Consider the following 23,704-nt stretch of genomic DNA (forward strand, 5'->3'; position numbering starts at 1 on the left):
GTTTAATGCTTTTTGGGAATAGCACTTTTCTAAAGCACATCATGATCTTTTCTCTTCCCGCTTACATTGTGCCATTGGTCATCATTGTACTTCTCCTGGCTTCTAATTCTTAATTTCCGGTAACCACTGTTGAACATAAAAACCAGACGGCCGTGGGCAATAAAAAGGGCCATGAAATTTTCCTCCTCTTGATCAGAGACATAGAAGATCATTCCATGGGATGAGTGAGTCTTCAGGCTAATGGAAAACTGAGATCTGTCAAACAAAAACGGCACTTTAATATGTGAACGGAAATTGGTGAACAACCTGCCTTGCACAACTTGATGCGAATATGCATACAGGGAAAAATAGTTGTGAAATGTCAAAAAATTACTTTAGTTAGCTTAGTTTTTATTCCTTCAGTTTTGTAAAAATGCTTATCGGCATTTATTTGTAATATTACAAGTGTATGCTTAGCTGACTGTACCTTTCATTGAAATCCTTTGGTAAGTAATCAAATTCTTGCCGGCTATTTGCTGTTCCTCCAAACAGATATGTATGCTCAGTTGCTTTGGGGCTGCTGAGGAAGTGACAATGTGGGTCCCCTTGAGCGATCTCTTCTTGACCTTTTCTTTTAATGTTTGCTGAAAAGTGTGAGGCTGCTATGTTGTCTTTTCCAACCTTCAGACAAATAAATAAATAAATAAATAAATAAATAAATAAATAGCTACAGAGTTGGCAAATCTTCTGTCTAATTCTAGATGTTACTTCAGATGGTCAAATCTAATCTTCACTGTAGTGCTAATATAAATCAGCTCTAATCAAAATTGCACAGGCCCATGGTAAAAACAGCTACCTATTTATTTAAAGCCCTTGGAGAGAGAGACTACAGGATGTAGAAAGACTCTAGCTGCCCTCACCCATGTTTCCCCTTTGCTATTAAAATTATATCCCAGTCCTTCTTTATATATGATTGCAGCAGACAAAACAGATCTGCAGTCCATCACATTTGATGGGTTCCTTGATTTCTTTTCCTTAAAGGGAAACAGTCAAGGTCACATACCCCACTCCAGATATGGCACTGAGAACAGGAATACACAGGCTCATCCCTGGAAAACTGAACAACCTTTATACATATCAACTACACCAAACTTTTTTCTCTTTGGGCCATTGGAAAATCGCTGATGATTTTTCTGCCTGTTGTAGCAATTGTAATGTGTTGTGCTAGATGCTATATGATTTTTAATTGTATTTTAATGCTTCTTTTATTTCTTACAAATTGTATAACAATTTGAATTCCATAGAACCCTTTCCACTCCTTTCAAGTTGCTGCCTTTTTCTTCTTGCTGCTCTGTCTTTTGTGTTGCTAATCCTCTTCACCCCTTTCAAGTGCCTCTTCCCCTTCTCACTTCTGTTTTGTCCTGGTCACCTTCAGGATAGACCAGACTGCTACGTTCTACAGCTTGCCTTTCTTCACAAACATACTGAGGACCAGCTGAATGAAGCATGCAGATCTCTGGTGGTCCGCAGGCCACAGTTTGGGGACACCAATACTTTGCCCTAAATGAACTAACATTTTGCAAGTCCAACATTCAATGGTGTTCAAAGTCTTTGTTCCTTCCAAGACATCATTGAGAGCCAGTGTTGAAGGGAACTTGGGTCCTGCCCACTCCATCCCTGGTCTGAAAGCACCATGAATAGTTGTAAGTCTGGAGCAGCTCACCCGTTTCTTTTGGCTTCCTTTGGGTTTGGAGGAATTTTTTCTTTTCTTATGGAAAAGGGCAGCAGGAGGAGATTCAACAGGACATCCATATAAGGATGCTTGGATTTTCTCAGGGTACCGCTGGAAGTCTTCCACCTCAACGTCTTGATCCAACCTGTGTGGTTTTTGAAAAAGATAAAGTTGTTATTCCTAACAATCCACTATGATTGTGCATGCAGGGATTTTCTTCCTTCCCTCAAAAACAAACAACAGCTAGAAATTAAAAAAAAAAATTCCATGTCAGTAAGAACTACATGCTCATGGAATAGATTCATGGAAACTCAGCCCTTTGCCACTTTTTTTGCTGCACTTACAGCCAAGCTTTGCTGCATCATTCATATAATTTTTGTATTATATTTCAAACTGAGTGGCTGTATGTTTGTTAGTGTGTAAATGACTGCAAATGGAAATATAAATGGGATATACGATCTAGATCGCCTTTCATCCTCAAGGGAAAAGCAGAAACAGAAGAGTGTATGGTTGTAGATCGGAGACTTTGCTAACCTTTTAAAACCGCAGGCAATCAACAATTGACTTTATTGAAGTATTCCAGCAGCTTATCTCAGTAGCATATTTTTTTAATGCACTCATTACATTTTAAAATCCTGTCCCATCCTAGAAGGCTCTTGGTGGGTACCAAACAATTTAAACACAGCATTAGGTAAAATGGCCAATATTAAGAGGATAACTGCTCAATCCTTTGAGCCTGGTTTCATCAATGACATTAACACTGAAAACATTGCCAGGAAAAACAGGTTCATTTATTCTGTTTTAGTTATCCTATTACTCAAAAGATGTATCAAGATCCAAATTCTATTATCAAAAGACATGATCACATCCTCAGGAAGCCTATGCAGCAGAAGCTGCCATTGACACAGGGGAATCTGATTTTTCTCTCTTCCGTGCAACACAGCTCCTGGCTCCTTGCATGGGGTATACAGGGCGGTCCTAGATCCTTGCTCCTTTGCCTTAAGGCAGTAATTGAATCTGAAGCAGGTTTGACAACAAGTGGGTAACTGTTGTTCTCTTATCTTGTTTCTTAGCAGATGACATTACTTTAGCTTCTGTGGCAGAAACTGCTCTTTGCACCTCTGTAGCTATGATGCCCTGGGGTTGTACTCAATAGTTATCAGAGCAGTACATACCCTTACATGGAAATACTACATATCAACATATCACACGACCATGAAGTCAATGCCTATCAAAACAAACAAACAAAAACAATGCAGTCCCAGGAAAAGACAGCCCATTAGGACTGCAGGCCTCAAAGACCTGAAGCAGAAAATATGTTTTTCATGACACACACAAAAATGGTAACATGAAGAATAACCATATACCCATCAGGATGAGTTGGGGACCCAGATACTTGAAGGAACATCTCTGTACCAGCTTGCCCGGGCTGCTATCTGTAGGGGTGCCCTTTTTCATCATCTCACCAATGAACTTAGCTCACTGTGATGCAAGACAGGGAGGTTTGTTGTAGTGGCACTCTCTTTTAAGCAACTCTCTAGCCTTGGAGGTACATAGAGTATTAATTAATGGGGTTTCAGTGTCATCATAGGCCTGATAGAATCATCCAGGCCATTAGGATATACTAGGCTATGAGATGAGACCAGCTGTAATTGACATACTCAAATGCTGGAGAAATACAGGTGGTTCATGGTATGGTGTTTTAGTTTGTTATTATTGTGCTATATTTTTGTTTTAAACTGCCCTAGGATGGATTAACAGTGGTATAAAATGTATCACGTTAGCTAAATATACAAGTTGAAATGCACTTACCTTGTGAAATAAGCATTGCTTATACATCCGGTGAAGTTGGCAAACTCAGTAGTGATGGGAGATCCACCAAAGTAGAATTTCTTGGTGCTCACTGGCTTTTCCTCACTTTCATATGCTGAATTATCTACACTTTTCTTTTCTTCATCTACCAAAAGCTCAAGTCTGCAGAACAAAATAATGCATCTTACACGGAGTCTTTTAAATTCAGCATGTGATAATTTATATTACCCAAGCAACGTAGCCATTTCGGTGATGTTGAACTTGATGAACGAGTCACTAGGTGGCACCATCAAACCACGAGTGTGCTCAGAAATGAGAGGCAGCTCGGTAAAACCCCTGGAAATACTGAAGTCACACACATCTTAACTGCAATACCTGGGAGCAAGCCTCGCTGAATTTAGCTGGACTTACTTCTGAGTAGAGATAGGTGGGATTGCACTGTAAATCATTGTCACAGTGCAATCCTAACTATAACACTATGCTTACAGCAGCATCACAGACAAAGGAAATGCAGAAATTGAAAAGCCATTGAGTTTTTATAATATTTCATGTGGCAGGGATGTGAGTGACATTGTTTTGATATGGCTGAATAAAAAGCATGCAGATGCCATGCCCCCACTCATTCCTTTCGTACCGATATTTCAATCTTTGAGTGTGACCACTGGGCTGCTGTTGTGGGAGGGAGACAGATCTAACATGGCAGGACTGCCACACAGCATCTTGCCAGTTTCAATGTCGCAAAGATATACCAGGCATTTAAAACCTATGCTGCATATTCAGAATATTGACCTATTTCAGGTGCCTATGAGCCTCCACATATTGCTGAAGTACAAGTCCTATGAGCTCGGCAAACATGGGCATATGTCCAGGGATCATGGGAGTTATAGTTCAGCAACATCTGGAGGGCCAACGGTACCCTGGACCTGAGCTTTTTATTAATTGTGTTAAATAAAAATATTGTAATACTCTTCTGCTGAGCTAGGGTGTTCATGCTAGTTTTGGGATACATCTATTCCATGCTGACCTTCTTAAAGAAGATATTAGTGTGGAATGTATTAGTGTGCATTTTGTATTATAATAAATATATCCAAGTGGAGTAATGAACTGTGAGTGTAATAAGATGTGCATCGAAACAAAAATAGTTTTTTTAATAGTTTTACCTTTCTGGTGAGGCGGATGTAATGACAAAATGGGCTTTGCCATCATTATAAGATCTTTCTCCTGCCTGAACTTTGACTCCTTTAGCATTTAAAACAACAGCTCCCTTCTCCAAGGAAATAGAGAATACATCTGACTGAAACACAGAGAAAAACATTAGACCCACAAGTCAAGGAACGGTTAGTAATAATTCTTGTAATGTAGTTGAGCAAAGTAAGCGTACTGAGATAGAACCAAAACGGACGGGATGTGATGTGTGTGAATGCATTGTGGGGTTAAAAAACCTCATGTTGTAAACACACCTGTTTTGTCTCTAAGTGCTTAAGCATTTCCCCTATCATAGCATTTTTAAAAAAGATGGCGAGGGTGGGGTGGAGAAAGAAATGAGATCATTTTCTTGGCTGGGATCCAAAAGGACCTAAAAGTTCTGCATATGTGCTCACACTCCCCCCACCCTAACAGTCTTTCAGAGATTCACAGCTGCTGTTCAGATGTACCATGTTGAGAATTAGGCAGAAGAGAAAGGGTCCTTTGGTAGGAGAAGGGCTGCCTCTGCAACAAGGAGTGGCTCCTTTAATGCAATTGTCCCAGGGCTCTGAATTGACATTTCAGAGGGGGTTTGAAATTGCACTTTCTACTCTGCTTCTTCATAAATGATGCAATACCTATTTATTCCAGAGTGCCTTTTGCAGCTGATTTGTCACCCACTGCTGTAAATTCGTTGATGCATATTTTTTTATTATGGCTTGATATGTCTTGTTTACGGGGACGCAGGTGGCGCTGTGGGTTAAAGCCTCAGCACCTAGGACTTGCGGTTCGAATCCCTGCAGCGGGGTGCGCTCCCGCTGCTCGGTCCCAGCGCCTGCCAACCTAGCAGTTCGAAAGCACCTCCGGGTGCAAGTAGATAAATAGGGACCGCTTACCAGCGGGAAGGTAAATGGCATTTCCGTGTGCGGCTCTGGCTCACCAGAGCAGCGATGTCACGCTGGCCACGTGACCTGGAAGTGTCTCCGGACAGCGCTGGCCCCTGGCCTCTTAAGTGAGATGGGCGCACAACCCCAGAGTCTGTCAAGACTGGCCCGTACGTGCAGGGGTACCTTTACCTTTACCTTTTTATGTCTTGTTTAACCTGCTCATTGCGTTTTATGTAAGTTGCCTTGGAAAGGCAGCTCGATGTAAATGTTTAAAATAAACAAATTCATCTGGACTGGTGCCATTTCCCCTTTGAACAACTATTATGCCAAATCTTCTAACTGAATCTGAATGTGGAAGGTAGTTTCCAGGAAGTTGTGAAAAGTTACTCAAAGAAATTCACACATAGAACTGGGCTTCTGGGTGATCAGCTGAGTTTTTAGCATCAGTTGCCCAGACCTATGCACACTTTGATTATTTTTTAACACCACCATTTAAAAGTCTGAAAGTGGTGATATTTACTGACCACAAATAAATTCCATCCAAAGTTAAACTACGGTTGTATGTACAGGACATTCACATTTGCACTTACTGTCAGGTCTCAGGGAGAATTTAATACTTTGGCCCCAATTTAGCAAAAGCTGGTTGCACTGAGGTCCACTGAAATAAGAATAATGTTCCACTAATCTCAATGGGACTTTATTTTGACCAAGTTTCTCTGGGTCATTGCCACTGCCATTCAGCCCATAGGCTGCCCTGAGATATATTTACTGACGAAGCTATTTATAAATAACATTTTCTTTAAAAACAACACAGGTTTTTATTATATTTAATGGGGAAACTCTACTTACTCCTTCACTGCAATAGAAGAGCAGTCCATTAGGCTGTAAAGTTCGGAAATTAAAGCCACCTTCAAATCCATTAAAGGGGGAGATTTTCTGGCTGGATGCAATGTAGCTTTCTCCATTGAAATATGCTTTGCGGGACATCTGCTCACCAAACAAACAGAACAGAGGTAGTTGTAGATCTTTTTTAAAAAAAATAACAATAGAAGAAACAGAATATGCAGGCCACAGGTGCGTACGTTTTCATGTTCATAAAAGTCCAGCAACCCCTGTGTTTCACATGTCATTGCTACAGGATATTGCAAACTCTTATTACATGGGAACAGCTCACTTTTAAGTGCTGTTCAACAGTACTTCATGAATTGTGTCTTAAGTGGAAGAAAGGGACTGTTTGGATGATACTCTACTCCTCTTGGAACCTTTGTGTAATGGCCTGGAAATAGATCCCCCATTGTCAGGGATGAAAGCAAGGGCTCCGAAGCAGAACTGGAAGGCCACACATGCCAGCGCAAGACGTACTCTCAGATAAACCTGCCAGTGCAGGACACCCCCAACCCCAGGATGTGGCACTGCTGTTTTCTGATTGCAAAATGCCCAAGGCTCCAGGAGACTACTGGAGAAGGCTGGGACCTTTAAGAGCTATTGTGTTAGTTCTTGCACAGGGCACCTGCTGTTGGGACTCATTAGTTGGATCCTACCCATAGGGTTGTTGCTGCTATCCTCCCATCTCAAGAGACAATGGAGCGTGCCGCTGGGGATGAAGTCAAACTGCTGTGTTAGCAGCACTAGAATGACTTCCCTAAGCTGTGAGTAGGGCGGTCCTGGCACGCCCAGACGACAAGACCCCCCTCTCAGCCTTGCTGTTGTGGTCCAAATGAAAGCAGAATATATTTGGAACCAGCTTGGCTGCAGGAGTTGCTGGAAGGAGGCATACAACCGTCTTAGGGACTCCACTCTAGATTTGTGTAGGGTTTACTTCTTAGCCTTAGACCTATTGAAATTAATGAACCTTAGTTAGTCATGTCCATTCATTTCAGTGGGTCTACACTGTGTGGGACTAATATTAGATGCAACTCATAATTCTACAAGTCAGTTGTTTGGGACTGAAATTTTCCTTGAGGGAGAGAAATTGCCCTCATATTTATGTTCACTTTTGTATTTTGCTTTATGGTTTGTGTGTCTTCCCTTTCTGAGGCCACAAAACATTTTTACATAAGGGGCTCCTCTGGTTTCATCAAAATTATGCAGCTGAAATTCTGCTGTTTGGCATCATACATTTTTATACTTTACTTGTTTATGCCAAGTATACAAATCTGAAGATTAAAAGCTAGTTTAAAATATGTCTTCTGAAGTAAGCCTAGAAAGATTTATTAAGCTTTCAGATTTCTTAGTGGGTGCATACTGTTGGAGGCCTACCACACTGGGTTTTTTTCAAATTCAAATTTACTTTCCACATTCCATAACGCAAGGAACACTACATTTCCATTCCTGTACTCTAAAAGAATTTTGTGTGTGTGTATTGTTTGGAGAACATCATCTGTTCCTACCCCCTAAGTATCATAAGCAGATGGGAAGAAAAATAATAATGCTTTGCACTTTAAAAACTGAGGAAAAACTCAGTAGAGATAGGGGAAAATATCAGAATATATAAATGTTGAAAAACACAAACAGAAGATCTGTGTATCATACTTACAAGTGATTCTTCTGGGCATCCATAGCCAATTCCTAGAGTTCCTGGTTCCTCTAACAAGTTGAAGTCCTTCTTTTGGAACTGGAAGCCTTTCATGCAGCCTCTAAAGCCTGTGGCGGTGGCTAGATGTGAGCTCATACTACTGTGAAGACACAATGTTTATTCAGAGGGAACCAGTTAACTACTTACACAAAACCACAGCATGCACAGTCATAGGTACAGAAATATTGTGTGAGGAATGTCCATTCTACTAGGTTCTGTCTGAGATGTAAGCAGTGGTTTGATGCAGGGAGTAGTCCATTGCCACTTGCAGGATGGTCAAAAGGGGAGAGCACTTTTATTACTTTCCCCCTCCCTCCAATCACCTTTCCATTCTCATCTCAGTTCCTGCCAGAGAACATCTTGCTGGTTAGATACATCACATTGGAACACTGTTGTTGTTTAGTCGTTTAGTCGTGTCCGACTCTTCGTGACCCCATGGCCCAGAGCACACCAGGCACTCCTGTCTTCCACTGCCTCCCGCAGTTTCGTTAAAATCATTGCAAAAATTGTAGAACATTAATTGTCTTAGGGAAGTCTATGAAGGCTGAAATGCAGTAAGATAATCACTAGTCCTACTCTGTCAACATGCCTTAAATGCTGCGGTGATGTATCTGGAAATAGCAATTGTTCCTATTATGATGGTGCCAGCAAGCACTTGCCTGGCCTCTCACTAAGAGCAAGCAGGTTGGTAAGTATCAGTGACAGGGCATTTTCAGTGGTGGTCCCATACCTGCAGAATTCCTTTCCCTGAAATCTTCAGAGCCCTGCCTCTTGTGGCCTTTTAACAGACCCCAAGTACTATTCTTTTTTTTTTTTACTAAGCTTTCTTGTAGTCTTATTGCTGGCCCATTTTATATGCTTTTAATCAGGGCTTTTTTCAGCTGGAACTCAGTTACAGCATCTCTCAGGTGGGTTCTGGCACCTTTCAGGTGGGTACCATTGCCCTTCTAAGAGAATAAGGTGAGTTCTGGCACCTCTTTTTCTAGAAAATAGCACTGCTAATAGCACTGCTATATCTTAGGTTTATTCTTTCTTGCTTTTTTCCAAATTGTAAACCACTTTGTGAGGGCTTGCTCCAAAAGGCAGGGTATAAATATTTTAAATAAATAATGAAATATACAATGTTTGCAAAACAATATGCCTACATATATAATTTGTCCTATTGGATAAAAACTTTTCCCCACAGGGTTACATGTTTTAATTTAGCAATGTGGGTGCAGTAAATTCATTGCAACATATAAAATAAGAAATTACTGAAGCCTTAATGGTGATTGAATGTGGATTATAAACCAACCTAGATTTTAAAATCTCAGGAGGAGCCCCTCCTATATACATATCAGTAAAGGGCATGCTTTGCTTCTCGTTTTCCACACTTCTGATATGTCTCCTATCCACCAACAAGATCATTTTCTTGGAATTGTGGTATATAACAGATATCTGAAATTTGAAAAAAAGGGAGTTAAAAACCACAGTAAATATAGTACATAACTACATTTTAGAAAGATGCATTAAAAGTTTGTAAAATAAGAGGGCTTTTAAAAGAGAGAAAGACACTTTATTGTCTGTTTACTGTTCGTTTGAAATTGTTTTGCAGATATACTTAGTAACTTTGGTGGACTGGAGAGGGCCCATTGGGGCAGTGGTTAAAGCATACCGTATGTTTTGTGTTCAGAAGATCCTATTTCTAAAGAAACAAGGCTCAGAGTTCTTACTCGGTTCTTACCTGGCAACTGTAGTTAAGAAGACATACTCAGTTTGCAGTTTCATTGTCACCATCTCTTTCAGAGAGTTTGTTGCCACTTCACTCAACCTGTTCTTGGAAACTGTGTTATTTCCCACTCAATAAAGGTTTTTGGTACTTAATATAATATGTTGCATTATTTTGCTCAATAATCTATAGTTATTTACTTATTTCTTATTATTACACCTTGTCTTTCTGTGTAAAGCACCTAAGGGAGATAACTATAGTGATAATAATCACTATAGTGATAATAATACTGAGACGATACATTAACTATTAAAAAAATAAAATAAAAGCAAATTTCAGAAAGTCAACAACAGTATACCTCGTGGAATTTTGCATCATTAATCAGAGCTTTCTTCAAATGATCGTCGAGAATCACAGGGCCACCGGGGAAGCCAAAGTCATACTGTAGATACAGGTACCCATTCTGCATCTCTAGGCTGAAGAACATACTCTGCACAACAGACACACAAAACCAGTGAGATTTATCTGAGAGGATTTGTATTTCAGGTATTTATAAGGTTTCACAAATTGTTTGTCAATATATGGCACAACTGCCTATTACTTTAAATTTATAGCTGTAAGTGAGGCACGAGCCTAGTTCCCTTTATGCAACAACACCCTCTCCTGTCCACTTCACCCATCTTTTGGAACAGCATAATGTTGGGTGTAGGTACTGCAATAGAAGGAGACAATCTTGCACAAGTGGATGTGCTTTTCTACTCACAACAACCATCTATTTATGTTCTTAGACAAGTTTCTCTTTGCTTAGATGACATCTCAGTCAGAGGAACGAATGGTTGTAGGCATGTTAATATCTTCAACCTTTAGTTTTTCTATGAGTCTGCCAGAAAAATGCCAAGACCAAGGATGACCCCACTATGATTTTTATTGGAAACTAGGAATTGGAAACTAGGCATCAGTAAAATGAAAAATAAGACTTTTAGGGATTTTTCTTTTCTTTTCATTTCACTTACTCCATTAACCATCAGGAGGAGAAGTCCATTGTCTGTTGGTGTCCGAACTTCCACATCAAAGCGCGTCACCAAGCCAAACCTCCCTCTTCTCTCAATATTCCTCACCAAAGCATAGCCAGAGCCATCAAAGAAATAGTTCACAGCCCGGCTCTGTGTAAAGGCCAGCTTATTCCTAGGGTGGACAGGAAAAGAGGCGAAGAAAAATCAGAAGCCTGAAGGCCTACATTCTCCAACCTAGAAAGATCATTATGGAAGCAATACTGAAAGGGGAACTCTGGAAATGAGGTTGTTGGCCTGAACGAAATATAGGCAATGCCAAGGCATTATTATTCAGTAAAACTGTTTACTTAAAGTGCTACCTTATGTAAAATTTCTTGGGAGTATTATTTTTGCTTGCACATTTTGTTGTACTAATCTGCAAACGCGTGAAGTGGGCAAGGGAGTTAAGAAATCAGTATGATCAACTGAGGGAGCTGTATATGATTTTTATTTTTTATTTTTGTAAAATAAGGCTAATGTAGTACAGGTATCATCAGAGGAAAGGCTGTAGCTCAGTGGTAGAGCATCCAGTTTGCATGCATAAAGTCCCAAGTTCTATCCTAGCATCTCCCGGTAGTAGTGGGAATGTTCCCTGCCTGAAACCCCTGGAGATCCTTTGCTAGTCAGTTACTGAGCAAGATGGGCCAATGGTTTGACTCAGTATAAGGTGGGTGCCCATGTTCCTATTTATATAGACAGGTGTCTCAGAAATGCTGGACAGGAAGAGAGTCGACTGAACTAATGGCTGATGAGAGGTACACATTAATGCCTGCTAACTTGCAATGCGTAATCAAGCCAATTAGATACACTTGTGACCAGGCCACTAGGCTATATGCAATATAGCTAAATCTATTCCATCATGAGAAGTAGAGTGAATACAGTTCACCTTACCTGGCACAGGGTACTGATTTAGTGACTTTATAGATATTTTTGAAATTGTACAAACTGATGACATCATCATTCAGAGTTGCAAGCTCCAAACAGCCTGTGAATCCAGGCAGAGCCAAGCTTGGAGGGAGCTGTAGAGAGAAGGAAGCAAAATAGATTGTGTTCAAGTCAATGCCAAACGAGATAGTGAGCCAATCTGCATCTGTAAAAAGGCTTTTTGTAAGGTAGACTTAATTGACAACATAAAAACCTTATTTGTTTAATACATTACAAACCAGCTGTCTACAAAGGTATTTCCAAGATAAAGGTGTCAACTTAATAATTATTCCATCCTGTTCTGCTTACCTTAAAATCTGGAGGCACTCCACCAACATAGAAAACTGTATTTTTAGGTTCCAGATTCAACAGCGCATCATCACCTGGGACTTCTCCTTTTTTGATGAACTTTTCCTCAGCTGTGCTGCTAAGACTTGGTACAGTTAGAAACACTTTGCCATGCTTCCCAATCCTATTGAAGAAGAGTAGGGTGAGAAATTGGACCCAAGGTCATATTCGCTAGCTGAATTACAAAAGACTTGTTAAACAATCAAAAACAAAAATTAAAGTTTAAGTTAATATTTTTGAAGTCAGCAGCAAAAGCAACAGTTGTCTGAAATTCTAGACTTCGAAAGGAAGAGCTAAACTACAGATTCTAGATCATGTTCTTGTTCAATTTTGTTTCTTTGGAAATGAAGAGCTGTAATTCTATAGGTAGAAAAATCATTTCAGAATATTCAGAAGTGGTCTTCCTCTCAGATATTATGAGTAAGCCTAACACTTGAAAACTCAATTCAACCTCCAAGCTGCTTATGAGACAAAAAAAGAAAGAATCAATCTGCAGCGAGATTAGTGGTTTTAACTACAGTGGAGAGGATTCGTTCCAGAGGCCTGTCCGTAAAGTGAAAAGCCTGCAACTTGAAGCACTGCATCTGCATGGTGTGATTTGGCGCTTCTGCACATGCGCAAAGCATGATTTAGCACTTCTGCGCATGTGGCAAAACCTGGAAGTAATCCATTCTGGTACTTCTGGGTTGCCGCAAGACACAATGGAACACAAGTAATCTCTCAATGACGCAAGGTGGTTAGCACCCTCACCATTGATGTACATATAGACAAGGGGTGTAATCTTGGGATAGTGGGTTGTGGATGTAGCAAACTATGTTAACAAACATGAGTTAAAGTCTGAATCTGGTTTATGCAAACAGGACTTCAATCTCTTTGGAACAGATATTAAGATCAGGCCAGGCTAGGACTGGTAATGGTGATGCATTGAAAAGTATTGGATGAATGAATGAATTAAAGGGAAGGTGCTTATACAAGCCGCAAGCCAATCAGGATGAATGTTTCCCCCCCCACTTTTTAGCATATATGGTGATCAGAAAAAGGAATAGAAACTTTTCCAAACTTACATTCTTTCTCCTCCCCTGGGGACTGTTGTACAGAACCATTAAGTGCTGATGATAATTAAGGGGTGGTTGTCATCTTATCAGTTTGTTCAAAAGGTACAATTAACACCTTTAAGCATTACTCCACAATGTAAGTTTTTTTAAAACAATGTTTCCCATTTCATCTCCATTCTATTCAACCCATCCAACCACATTAAACATGTAACAGGTCAAGATCATATTACCTCTCTATTTTAACAAGGCTGAAGTAGGCAGGCCAGGAGCTGACTGGCTTGGAGTCTAGCGGTATCTCCACATCACCGCTACCCAAATTATAAATGTATACTAAGTTGTCATTCTTAATTGCAAGACCCAGGTAATTTTTTGTCTAGAGAAGGAATGAAAAATAGACAGTCACAATGGTTTCAAGATATGCTACAGACAACACATTTGGTTCAGCATAGTATTCAGAGCTGTCTATTATGAATTTGTAATGCAGCCTTTAGGACATCTTTTGCTACTGAATGTGACTACAAGATTTCTGGGGGCACAAGGGAGGCCATTACTGTTTGCTAGGAAACCCACAAACTCTTACAGTCAATAGGCAAATAAGCACTCTTTATCTTTGAACTGGAGCACTTGATGTATATACTGCAAGCAATCTACTGCTCATTGAATGTGAACCTTAAAAGCTAAAGTGGAGTCATTTCCTCAATATATTCAATATCTGTGGAGAGTTGATTGGAAATGTGGAAGCTCATTATCACACCATAGTAGATGATGTAATTTGCTATTTGAAGAGACTGGAGAGCACAATGAAGAATATGGAAAGAGAATCTGTTCACAGGATGTTTGAAAAATCAATAATTTTGTACATGCTGTTATGAAAATCTCATTAAAAAATAGAACCATACTTATGAAAAATGCTAAATCACACAATTCATAAAACAGTGCATTTTCTATGAGAACAACTAAATGATGCTTACATTTTTATTTCCTAGATACAGAATAAACTGATCCTGAGGTGTTGTCCGCTCTGCATTGTCCTTATGAAGCATCATGTATAAACTCAAAGATGTGAAAGCCTTTAAGTCTTCCATGTTTGTTTGGGGATTGACTTCAACAGCGGATTGACCGTCAAATGACATTGAGACTTGAACCTAGAAGATAAAATGTGTTAGATTATATGCTTATCTTAGAGAGAAAGATTATGGACAGTTTGCAAAAATCACAGGCAACAGCTACACCTAATACTAGCATGATACGTAGTTAATGAACTGCATCTGATTTGGTGGCTCACGTGTTTTGAGGGTGTGGGGAGAGATTAACAACTAAAATAAACCAGAAAATGTAAATCATTCATTAATTCATTTTAATGCACTATTCCACAGTCAGAGGTGTAAAAAAGTATTTGAGAAGATTAATAAACTATGGGATGGATCCAGACATGGTTTTCCATGAATGAAAGATCCAGACATGGTTTTCCATGAATCTTCTGTTTGTAGATAGGACTGCAATACAGTAGACTGCCTGCATATGGAAGGGAGTGGGGGAGAGAAAGCAATTTTCACTGATTCCCTATTCTTCCTGCAGCCCCCAGCACCATCTCCCATTTGTTCTGGAAGGCCCCCCAACCATCTGGATTAGCTTTCCTGGGGGGTGCAGAAGGAAGAAAGAGAAATCAAGGGAAACTGGGTATTTATTAGCAAGACTTTGCTCGTGAGAAGTCTGGATATCCAGCCCTGTGAAATTTTCTAAAATGAAAAAAATAAATAAAAATCCAGTGCCATTTATATTATTAAAAGCAATTAGTATTTTGCTTTGAATATAAGAGGGCTGCATTTTGGTCTCACACTCAAGTACTTCAGGTGTAAAATATATGCAGTGGAGCTGCATTAGTGTAAGACTATAATGAATGTGAGGACACCCACCCCAAAGTATTCATTTATTCATCAGAATTCATTTTAATGTATACCATGCAGCATTTTTTTTTGTCTTGTTAGCTGCACATATAAATCCTGAATATAAATCCTTAATTTATATGTGGGACATAAATCCTTAAACAAATAAAAGTGGATGGAAAGCACTGTGATGGGTTTCAATCTGCAGATTTAAATGTCTTTTTGAAAACATTTTTTTCCAACATTGCCACTCTTTCCTCTCTGATAAAGGTGCAACAGAAAAGCTTTAGACCCATTTGGCAAACTCATACTCAGAGTAAACCCATTGAAATTAATAGTTAGTCATGTCCATTAATTTCAGTGGGTCTAACTTTGAGTATGACTTAGTCAAATATGACCCTACACCTACACACACACACACACACACACACACACACACACACAAATAATTTGTCATGAAGTTGGAACGCAAGAAAGGGCCCACTAAACCAGATCAAAGGTCGATGTGGTCCAGCATCCTGTTTTTCCAAAGTGGTCAGCCAGATGCCATGGGAAACCAATAAGAATCACATGAGGGCAATAGTCTCCAGCTGCCCTCCAGCTCTGGGCATCCTGGAGGTCTCCTAGAGTTCGTGGCAGTAAACATTAGCATACTATAGTACCAACTACAGTACCAATGCTATTCTACCATTCAGGAGGGATGCGGGTGGCGCTGTAGCCTAAACCACTGAGCCTCTTAGGTTTGCTGATCAGAAGGTTGGTGGTTTGAATTCTTGCGACGGGGTGAGCTCCCGTTGCTCTGTCCCAGTTCCTGCCAACCTAGCAGTTCAAAAGCACACCAGTGCAAGTAGGTAAATAGGTATCACTGTGGAAGGAAGGTAAATGGCGTTTCTGTGTGCTCTGGTTTCTGTCACGATGTCCCGTTGCACCAGAAGTGATTTAGTCATGCTGGCCACATGACCCGGAAGGCTGTCTGTGGACAAAGGCTGGCTCCCTCAGTCTGAAAGCAAGATGAGCGCTGCAACCTCATAGTCGCCTTTGACTGGACTTAACCATTCAGGGGACTTTTACCTTTACCTTTTACCTACCATTCAGACTGTTAACAGTTGCTATATTGCCAAGGGTCATCCAGCTTAGATGATATAACTGAACACCAAGTTTAAATTTAGGAGATGTTGTAATAAATAACCTACTCTATTATTTGAACACATAAAGTTTCCAGCAGCCTCTTTACCTTGTTGGCTACACTCCTTGTCTGTGCAATGAGCTCCCTGACCCTTTGAATGCTGGCAGAGACATTGTTTGCGGGCCACTTCTGTTCCACTGTCCGCAGCTTATCTAGCAGCTGGGGGACAACTTCTGTGAGACTCTTCACTGTCATGGAAAAGGAAAGAAGAGGGTGGGGAAGAAAGTAATGATTCCATTCTGTGAAAAATTAAAAGGTTCCTCTGTTTACATTTTCTAACCTTGAACTCACAAACACAAGAAAATCTTACTTGCAGCAAGGAGTGAAGAAGAAGCACTGCTATATCTATACAGTGGTACCTCTGGTTACGAACTTAATTTGTTCCGGAGGTCCATTGCGTGGACAGGCGGAGTCCCCAGATCCCGAGTGGTCCCCCCCGTCATGTGGAATAACGACTCTAGACAACGTGCTATGGGATTAAATTGGCCACAACTTTATTAAATTTCAAATGTGGGTAGACCTTGGCTCAGGCATTGGGCGTTCTCCCTCCCTAGTCCCCAGCCGGGGACCTAGGGAGCATCAGGGTTATCCAGTGTGTGTGGGGGGGATGGGCTGGCTCTGGAGAACATATGTTCAAGCAGAGATAGCCGCCCCCGTTACGCCGCCGCAGGGGAGAGCAATGACAACCTTTCGGCGTACGGCCAAAGCCTCCCTTCAAAAACCCCTTTAACGGGAAACCCTGGTATCGCCGCCGCAAAGAGGAAGATGGACTAAAGGATTCCGCCCAAGGCCTGATACCGCCAAGTGAGGATTACCAATTAAGATCCACCCTCTATTGTGTGGGCAGGTAATCCCTCCCCTTACCTGGCCTGGTTTCCCTGGCAACGCTTCCCCCAGGTGGGATTGGACACTCACTGGGGTAGGCGGGGACCTCCAGGTATCCCACCTGAGGGAAGGCAAAGCCTATGCTGATGGGGCCACTCCAGATCCAGGGCTGCACGCGTCCACGCAAAAGGCGCCCCCCGTTTTAAGTGGGGAGCGGTCATTCTTAACCTGAAACCGTTCTTAACCTGAGGTATCACTTTAGCTAATGGGGCCTTGCACTGCCGGCACATGATTTCTGTTCTCATCCTGAGGTAAAGTTCTTAACCCGAGGTACTACTTCCGGGTTAGCGGAGTCTGTAACCCGAAGTGTTTGTAACCTGAGGTGTTTGTAACCTATCTATATATGAATAATATTATATAGCAGTGGCTCTTTATTCTTTGTTACAAGCAAGATTTGTCCACTATAACAATTTATACATTATTTTTGTAGCTGCCATTTTATCCCTAAGGAGCATGAAAATAGTTCATGCTCTCAGACAGTAACAATATTTAAAGTAATTCTAAAATCCAATAAAACTACAGCAATTTGGATCCAAAATGAAATATGCCACAGTCCCATAGAAATGACTGGATAACAATGATGTACTTGTATTTCTGTGAGAAATGCATGAAGGGGCAAAGTGAGATATAAATGTAAGAAAAGAACTAAACATGTTTTCTAAAGGACATTTTTACTGTAGTGCTTCTTCTGCTAAAGCTATAATAAACTGCTTATGTTTCTTGATCTGAGTCAACATTCACCCTTGGCTGAGCCTTCAAGCCACTCCACAACCTCTCATTGTGCACACACAGAGGCAGATATGAAATCTCATGAACAGAGAGGGGGTGATTTGCATCCCATCAGGGTGCTGGGCATTTCCCACTGCAGGGTTCAATTATTTTATTATAACAACAACAACAACAACAACAACAACAACAACAACAACAACAATTCAACTTATACACCGCCCTATACCCAGAGGTCTCAGGGTGGTTCACAACAAGACCACAACATATAAAATCAAACCAAAAGCAATAACCCAATACCCCCCAAGCCACATTCTAAAAGGGTGTTGGATGCCTGGCGCCTAAAGTTGTATAATGAAGGCGCCAGGCGAACTTCCCTGGGAAGAGCATTCCACAGCTGGGCAGCCACTACAGAGAAGGCCTGTGCTTGTGTTGCCACCCTCCGGACCTCTCTTCTCTTTTCTCTTCACTACCCCCCCCCCAAAAAAAACCTGGTGGGGTTGGGAGGGTACAGCCCTCCAAGATCCCACCAATTTTGGTACCCATTTTGCATCCTAGTGTTTCCCATCACCGTACCTGTATCCCTTGTTGTGACTGTGGCACGTTCATAGGCTGCTCTTTCAGGCTTAAAGTTCTTCAGGTCTTGGGACCATTTGCTTACATTCTCAGCCATTGGACTAGTAGTCTGTGTTACTGCTGCAGCAGTATCTAGAGCTTGATCTGTAATGACTTTCAACTGGTTCAGACGTTGTCTTGCATTATCTGTTAAAAGAACAAAAGCAAAAAACGACTCTTAATAGCCAATAGATAGGATAGATACACTGTAATGACAGAGGGAGGGGGGAATTCTCTATAGTAAGAAATCACTAAAAATTTGAACCTGAGGACTGGGGTGGAGAAACCAAGAACAGAACAAGATATGGTAGAGAGGGATGCAGTAGTGAGGAGAGAAAAGGGAAAATATTTTAGTGGTGTTAGATGTTCTGATTTGCATGCAAGAGGTCCCCCGTGTTTCTCCAGCAAGGGCTGGGAGTGACCCCTTGCCTGAAATCCTACAAAGCTGCTGTCAGCCAATACTGACAACAAGTTCAAGTTCAGTTAAAGGCAACTTCCTATTTTTCTATACTTTCTATTACGGCAAAGCTACCATAGGATACAACTTTGTCTCCCCTTGCAGACACACATACACACTGAAAACAGAGCTGTGAGTCAGGATGGGCAGAGATGTTTTGCTACATTATATGTGATTTTCAGTTTGTTCTAAATAACTTATGCCAACTATTTGCTATGTAGGCATTCAGGGGTATTTCTGCATGGGCACTAAAATGTATTTTAGTATCTAAGTAACTTGGCAGCCTAGCACCATGCTTAACCCTTTTGAACATTGCAGAGATTGCCAAAATTAATTGTGAATAGAATTAACAATTACCTTTATGGAGGAGATCCAACAAACACAACAAATCTGAAGGCAATTTTGTGATTCAACTATTAAAAAGAATCAGCAAAAGTAGGATTTGATTTGAATCCTTCCTGACATAATCACTAAGGGGATTTCTAGTATAAATTTCTTCTTCAATCAGTTTCACAAGATTAAATTTTTCAGTATTTATCTCCTGACCTTGTTCTGACATCTGTATTTTTGAAATGACTTTCAGCAAATAGCTTTTCCAATTATTCTTTCTGGCAACAGTTCCATTAACACGGCGACCTGCGTCAGCAACAGCTAAATAATCTGTAAAGGAGAAATAAAATGTAAGGAACGGTTTTACCACTATGGAGGACTCAAGACCCAGTTCACACATGTGCTAAATCATGAACTGCAATAAGCCTCGTGGTTTCCTTCCTCCCCTCTTCCAGTGCAGCTTTGACAATGAGATCAAACGCTTCTGCTTTCATTTTAGATTAACCACAGCTTTAGTGCTATATCCAATCCCTGTGGTAATTTTAACTATGGTTAGTGAAAACAAGTGAGGTTCATAACCCATGGTTCGAAGTCAGCTTTTCCCAATTAACCACAGTTCATGACTAACCACAGTTTGCCTAAATTTGGATGTCACCACAAGCTGTGGTTAGTCTTAAAAGGCAGCAAAGTTTCTAAACTCTTTCTTGTGGCAATTCCAGAACAGGATGTAGAAGCATGCAACCTCAATGCTCACTTTGGCTCACTGTGGCTTATCATTGTAAACAGTTTACATCTAGTCTTAGTATTAATTTTATCAAAAAGGCACTCCACCGTATGTATAACCGGTGCTAATCATGACAATATTTAATTAGGAGATATTTAATGACACACATTTAGGTAGTCTGGCTTTCTCAATAGTCTCCTTGTCAGTGCCCAGCAACAATTCCTGATGGAATACTGAATTGTCTTCAGGGACCTCTTAAAAAGAATTTGGCAGATGGTATTCTCTTGAGCTGGGTGACAGTACATTTACATTAGAAAAATAATGCACTACAAATGTGAAAAGCATTTGCTTCTGACAGATTAAAAGCAGTAATTTCCATAGTTTTAAGTTTCAGAAAAAGAAGTACTAGCATCCTGTAAATCTTCTATATGGCCTGGTAATTGTACAGACATTTGTTGCAGTGCAGGTTCCAGAGAACAAGAGATACAAAATGGATAAAGTAATGAGTGTTTATTAGACCAGCTTCTGTTCTACTGAAAATAGACAAGCTTTTGAATTACAGAATTCTCAGTGGGATATAATGATTAATTCTCTCCTGTCAACATTTTTCATTCTTCATGATGCTCCCTTTCCATATGCAGAGCTATTATACTTCCAGAGAAGTGTCCAAATCAAGAGACAGGATTATATTTACTAGTATGTGCCGTCTGCTCCTGATCGCTGGCTTGATTGAGAACTTTTTTGCTTTCTTCTTTATGGTAAGTGATCTGGGTGCCAATTCCAACAACAGCCTACAAATTCATTTTAGAAAGAGAGTCAGAATAAAACCTCATTTATTTAGTTCAGGATTTCTATGCCACCTTTTCAGAGCAATCCCTCCCAAAAGGCAGCTTATGTCAAAACTATGACCCAACCCAAACATTTAAAAATGACACTAAAAAAGGAGCAGTTAAAATAAAACTCAATTTGAAATAAAAAAAAGGGTTTCGTTTCAGTAGAGATATTACACGTATCTCCCTAGGGAGAGAATTCCACAGGCATAGAGCCACAACCAAAAAACCTTCTCCCCTCATTCTCTCCCCCCCCCCCTCGTAATTTCTGCAACAGATAGTGGAAGGTTATGAAGCACAAATTGTATTAAGCCCATAACCATGGTGGAATCTACACACATATACAAAATGTTATGAAAATGCTTTTAAAAAGTTTTGAAATAAGGGAGCTTGAATGTGACATGTGGTTTGGCCCTTTACTTTTAAAGGGGCTGGATGGGAAATTGGCAAAAAGTCTCTAACTCCACTTTGCCCAGCAAAGGCATCCTGCAACCCAGGTTCCACTCATGGGTGCTCTGAATCTAGCCTATTGTAAGTTTTGCAAGTATACAGAAATTATGGAATTGTTGCAGTAAAAATTAGAAAATGGCTCCAAAAAGAATTATACCAGAGACTGAGACTGAAATGTATTTCTTCTCATTTGGTGAACTGGGCAATAGTTATGGAAAATAACATTCACATGATTGCTGGTGTGTGTTGTATGCAGCCTAATAATTAGACATTACACGTGAAAAATTCTATAAAAGAGTTTTCAGCAGGCGCTGGAAATTTTGCTTCATCCCAATGATACAAGGGTCATGGAGCATAGATCAGGGTTTACTTACATCACCGACCCGCTCTGTAGTGTTTAATGCCAAGATAGAGATTTGTTCGGCTTCGTGAATGTAATTAATGATATTTTCATGAACATTGGAAGCATTTAATGCTTTTTGGACTAATCCGTTTGTATCAACACCATGCAAGGTCCTACAGCAAAGGAGAAATAACAATAACAATAATAATCTGAATTACTTACAGGTGAAAACAGGTGAGTATTTGCCAGAGCTGAATCAAGTAATTGAGAGACAGTGATTTTGTGCACTTATTTAGTGTTCAGTAATGGCACATGCACATGCTAAAAGGTGAGTACAGATCCAGCACCAGCAGCTCAGTTTCAGCATTGCACAAGTCAGCTGCAGTATCAGTTGCAGAGCTGCTGCTGAATCTGTCCATGAACAGGGATTGGAGACATACCTACCTTTTTGAAACCCATTATTTGCAATAAAAATACTAAACCTGCCTCCAGATTGTCATGATTTTGCAGAAGGGGTCCATCTGCACACTGGAACTTTACGTCTGCACAGTTAAAGTGGATTAAAGGACTCTTGTTATAGCGCAGCTATAACAAGAGTGAAATGGATATTCCATTGAAATGGAAAGTGAAATGGATATTCAATGAAAACTGTGTGATGACTATTTCTAAACAGCTGCTTTGAAGGAAAGAAAACTGATGGCAAATTCACAGTGGTGGATTTGATCATCTAGTTGGACCCTATGTTGAGAGCTGGTATACATAGCACAGTGGTGAAAAGACTATAATGCAAAGTACAATTACTGTATTGCTATATTCTACTTTCCTCCCAACCAGCCAATCCTTTTATGAACATTGGACACAATCCAGCCAAAGCAAAGCACTTTTAAGTTCCATTGTTTTCAGTGGGAGAGTAAACCACACATTTAATTCTGTTTCATAAGGCTGAAATGCACTTCACATTGTACTGGTTTACACATCACAGTCAGGCCAATCATGGCTTAGCATGAATACACAAGATTTGGGAGAAGAGGCAATAGCTGCTTCTCCCCAGTCACTTTGCTGCTGCACCACGCTGAGCTAAGCCATGAGTATGTTGCTGGAACCTGGACTTATGGACAAACCACAAGGTTTGTAAAATCTAGGACAAGTCTTGGAGACAGCACATCAGGTGCAAAATGACCAAAATGGCAGCAAACTCCTCTCTGGGAGCCTACATACTTGTGGAGTCACATGAAGCCATGGTAGCAAACTAGGCTGCTGGCTGAATTGTGCTCATTTGTTTGATTTATAGAGCACAGTTAATATGATATATTAATATATATTAACCGATGGCAGTTTACCTGTCTAGCTGATCTGCAAGAACACCAAGCTCTTGTGCATATTCCATGGCCCTTTGCACCAAATCACCATCAAACCTTGAGAGGTTGGCCAGTTTGTCCTGTAGCTGTATTTTAGCTCCATCTATTTCTGCATAGAACCCTGATGCATTCTGTTCAAATGAGAGTACAGAGTGGAGAAAAGTAATTCAAGGTTAATATTTCTAGAAATTGATACTATTTTCCCAGCAGGTGTGTTGTTAATACTTACCAAGAGGGAAAGAGGTATGGCAGTAGGGAGGTTGGCATGGTACAAATTTACTAGAAGGAGCATTGGATGGGCTTTGCCAGTACATTTGCACAGCACCAGCATCCCCATTGCCCCTCCTCTCCCACCCTTTAAGCAACAGCATCCCACTAACTAGGAAGGTAGTGCAGTGACTCTGCCCCATCTGGTGAGCTGCTTCTGGGCATTGCTGTTGACCATGATTAATGCTATGGGGGAAGTTACTCTTAGTCAATATTTGAAGCTGGTTAGCAAACACTGGAAAAGAAAAACTGGGTAGTGTTAACCAGTGTGTTTTTCTGGGGGGACGCATACCCCTAAACGTTTTTTGAATCTAAGTTTGGCCTCATTGAGGGGCAGTATTTCAATATGAGTAGGAAAAAGAGTACCCCTAAACATTTTTAAAGAAAAAA

General features: G+C 40.5%; 1 protein-coding gene across 2 annotated transcripts in view; it reads right to left on the bottom strand.

Moving 5' to 3' along the window:
• LAMA4 (laminin subunit alpha 4) overlaps positions 1-23,704 on the bottom strand; it is a 74,854-nt gene that overhangs the window by 6,956 nt on the left and 44,194 nt on the right. For both annotated transcript variants that reach the window (XR_014562237.1, XM_083731032.1), the window contains exons 13-32: positions 23,030-23,178; positions 21,721-21,862; positions 20,761-20,857; positions 19,559-19,672; positions 18,517-18,702; positions 16,378-16,517; positions 14,229-14,402; positions 13,488-13,630; positions 12,164-12,326; positions 11,822-11,949; positions 10,892-11,063; positions 10,237-10,368; positions 9,465-9,607; positions 8,132-8,270; positions 6,445-6,582; positions 4,684-4,817; positions 3,524-3,685; positions 1,703-1,856; positions 467-660; positions 66-255 (exon numbers count right to left, since the gene is read on the bottom strand). Coding sequence is in view for 1 of the 2 variants with exons in the window: in XM_083731032.1 (XP_083587158.1) it covers positions 66-255; positions 467-660; positions 1,703-1,856; positions 3,524-3,685; positions 4,684-4,817; positions 6,445-6,582; positions 8,132-8,270; positions 9,465-9,607; positions 10,237-10,368; positions 10,892-11,063; positions 11,822-11,949; positions 12,164-12,326; positions 13,488-13,630; positions 14,229-14,402; positions 16,378-16,517; positions 18,517-18,702; positions 19,559-19,672; positions 20,761-20,857; positions 21,721-21,862; positions 23,030-23,178 (2,994 nt within the window). In the remaining variant the exon portion in view is untranslated. The remainder of the gene's footprint in view (positions 1-65; positions 256-466; positions 661-1,702; positions 1,857-3,523; positions 3,686-4,683; positions 4,818-6,444; positions 6,583-8,131; positions 8,271-9,464; positions 9,608-10,236; positions 10,369-10,891; positions 11,064-11,821; positions 11,950-12,163; positions 12,327-13,487; positions 13,631-14,228; positions 14,403-16,377; positions 16,518-18,516; positions 18,703-19,558; positions 19,673-20,760; positions 20,858-21,720; positions 21,863-23,029; positions 23,179-23,704) is intronic.

This window comes from Podarcis gaigeae (genome assembly GCF_964106915.1).
Source record: "Podarcis gaigeae genome assembly, chromosome: 3".
Classification (NCBI taxonomy): Eukaryota; Metazoa; Chordata; class Lepidosauria; order Squamata; family Lacertidae; genus Podarcis; species Podarcis gaigeae.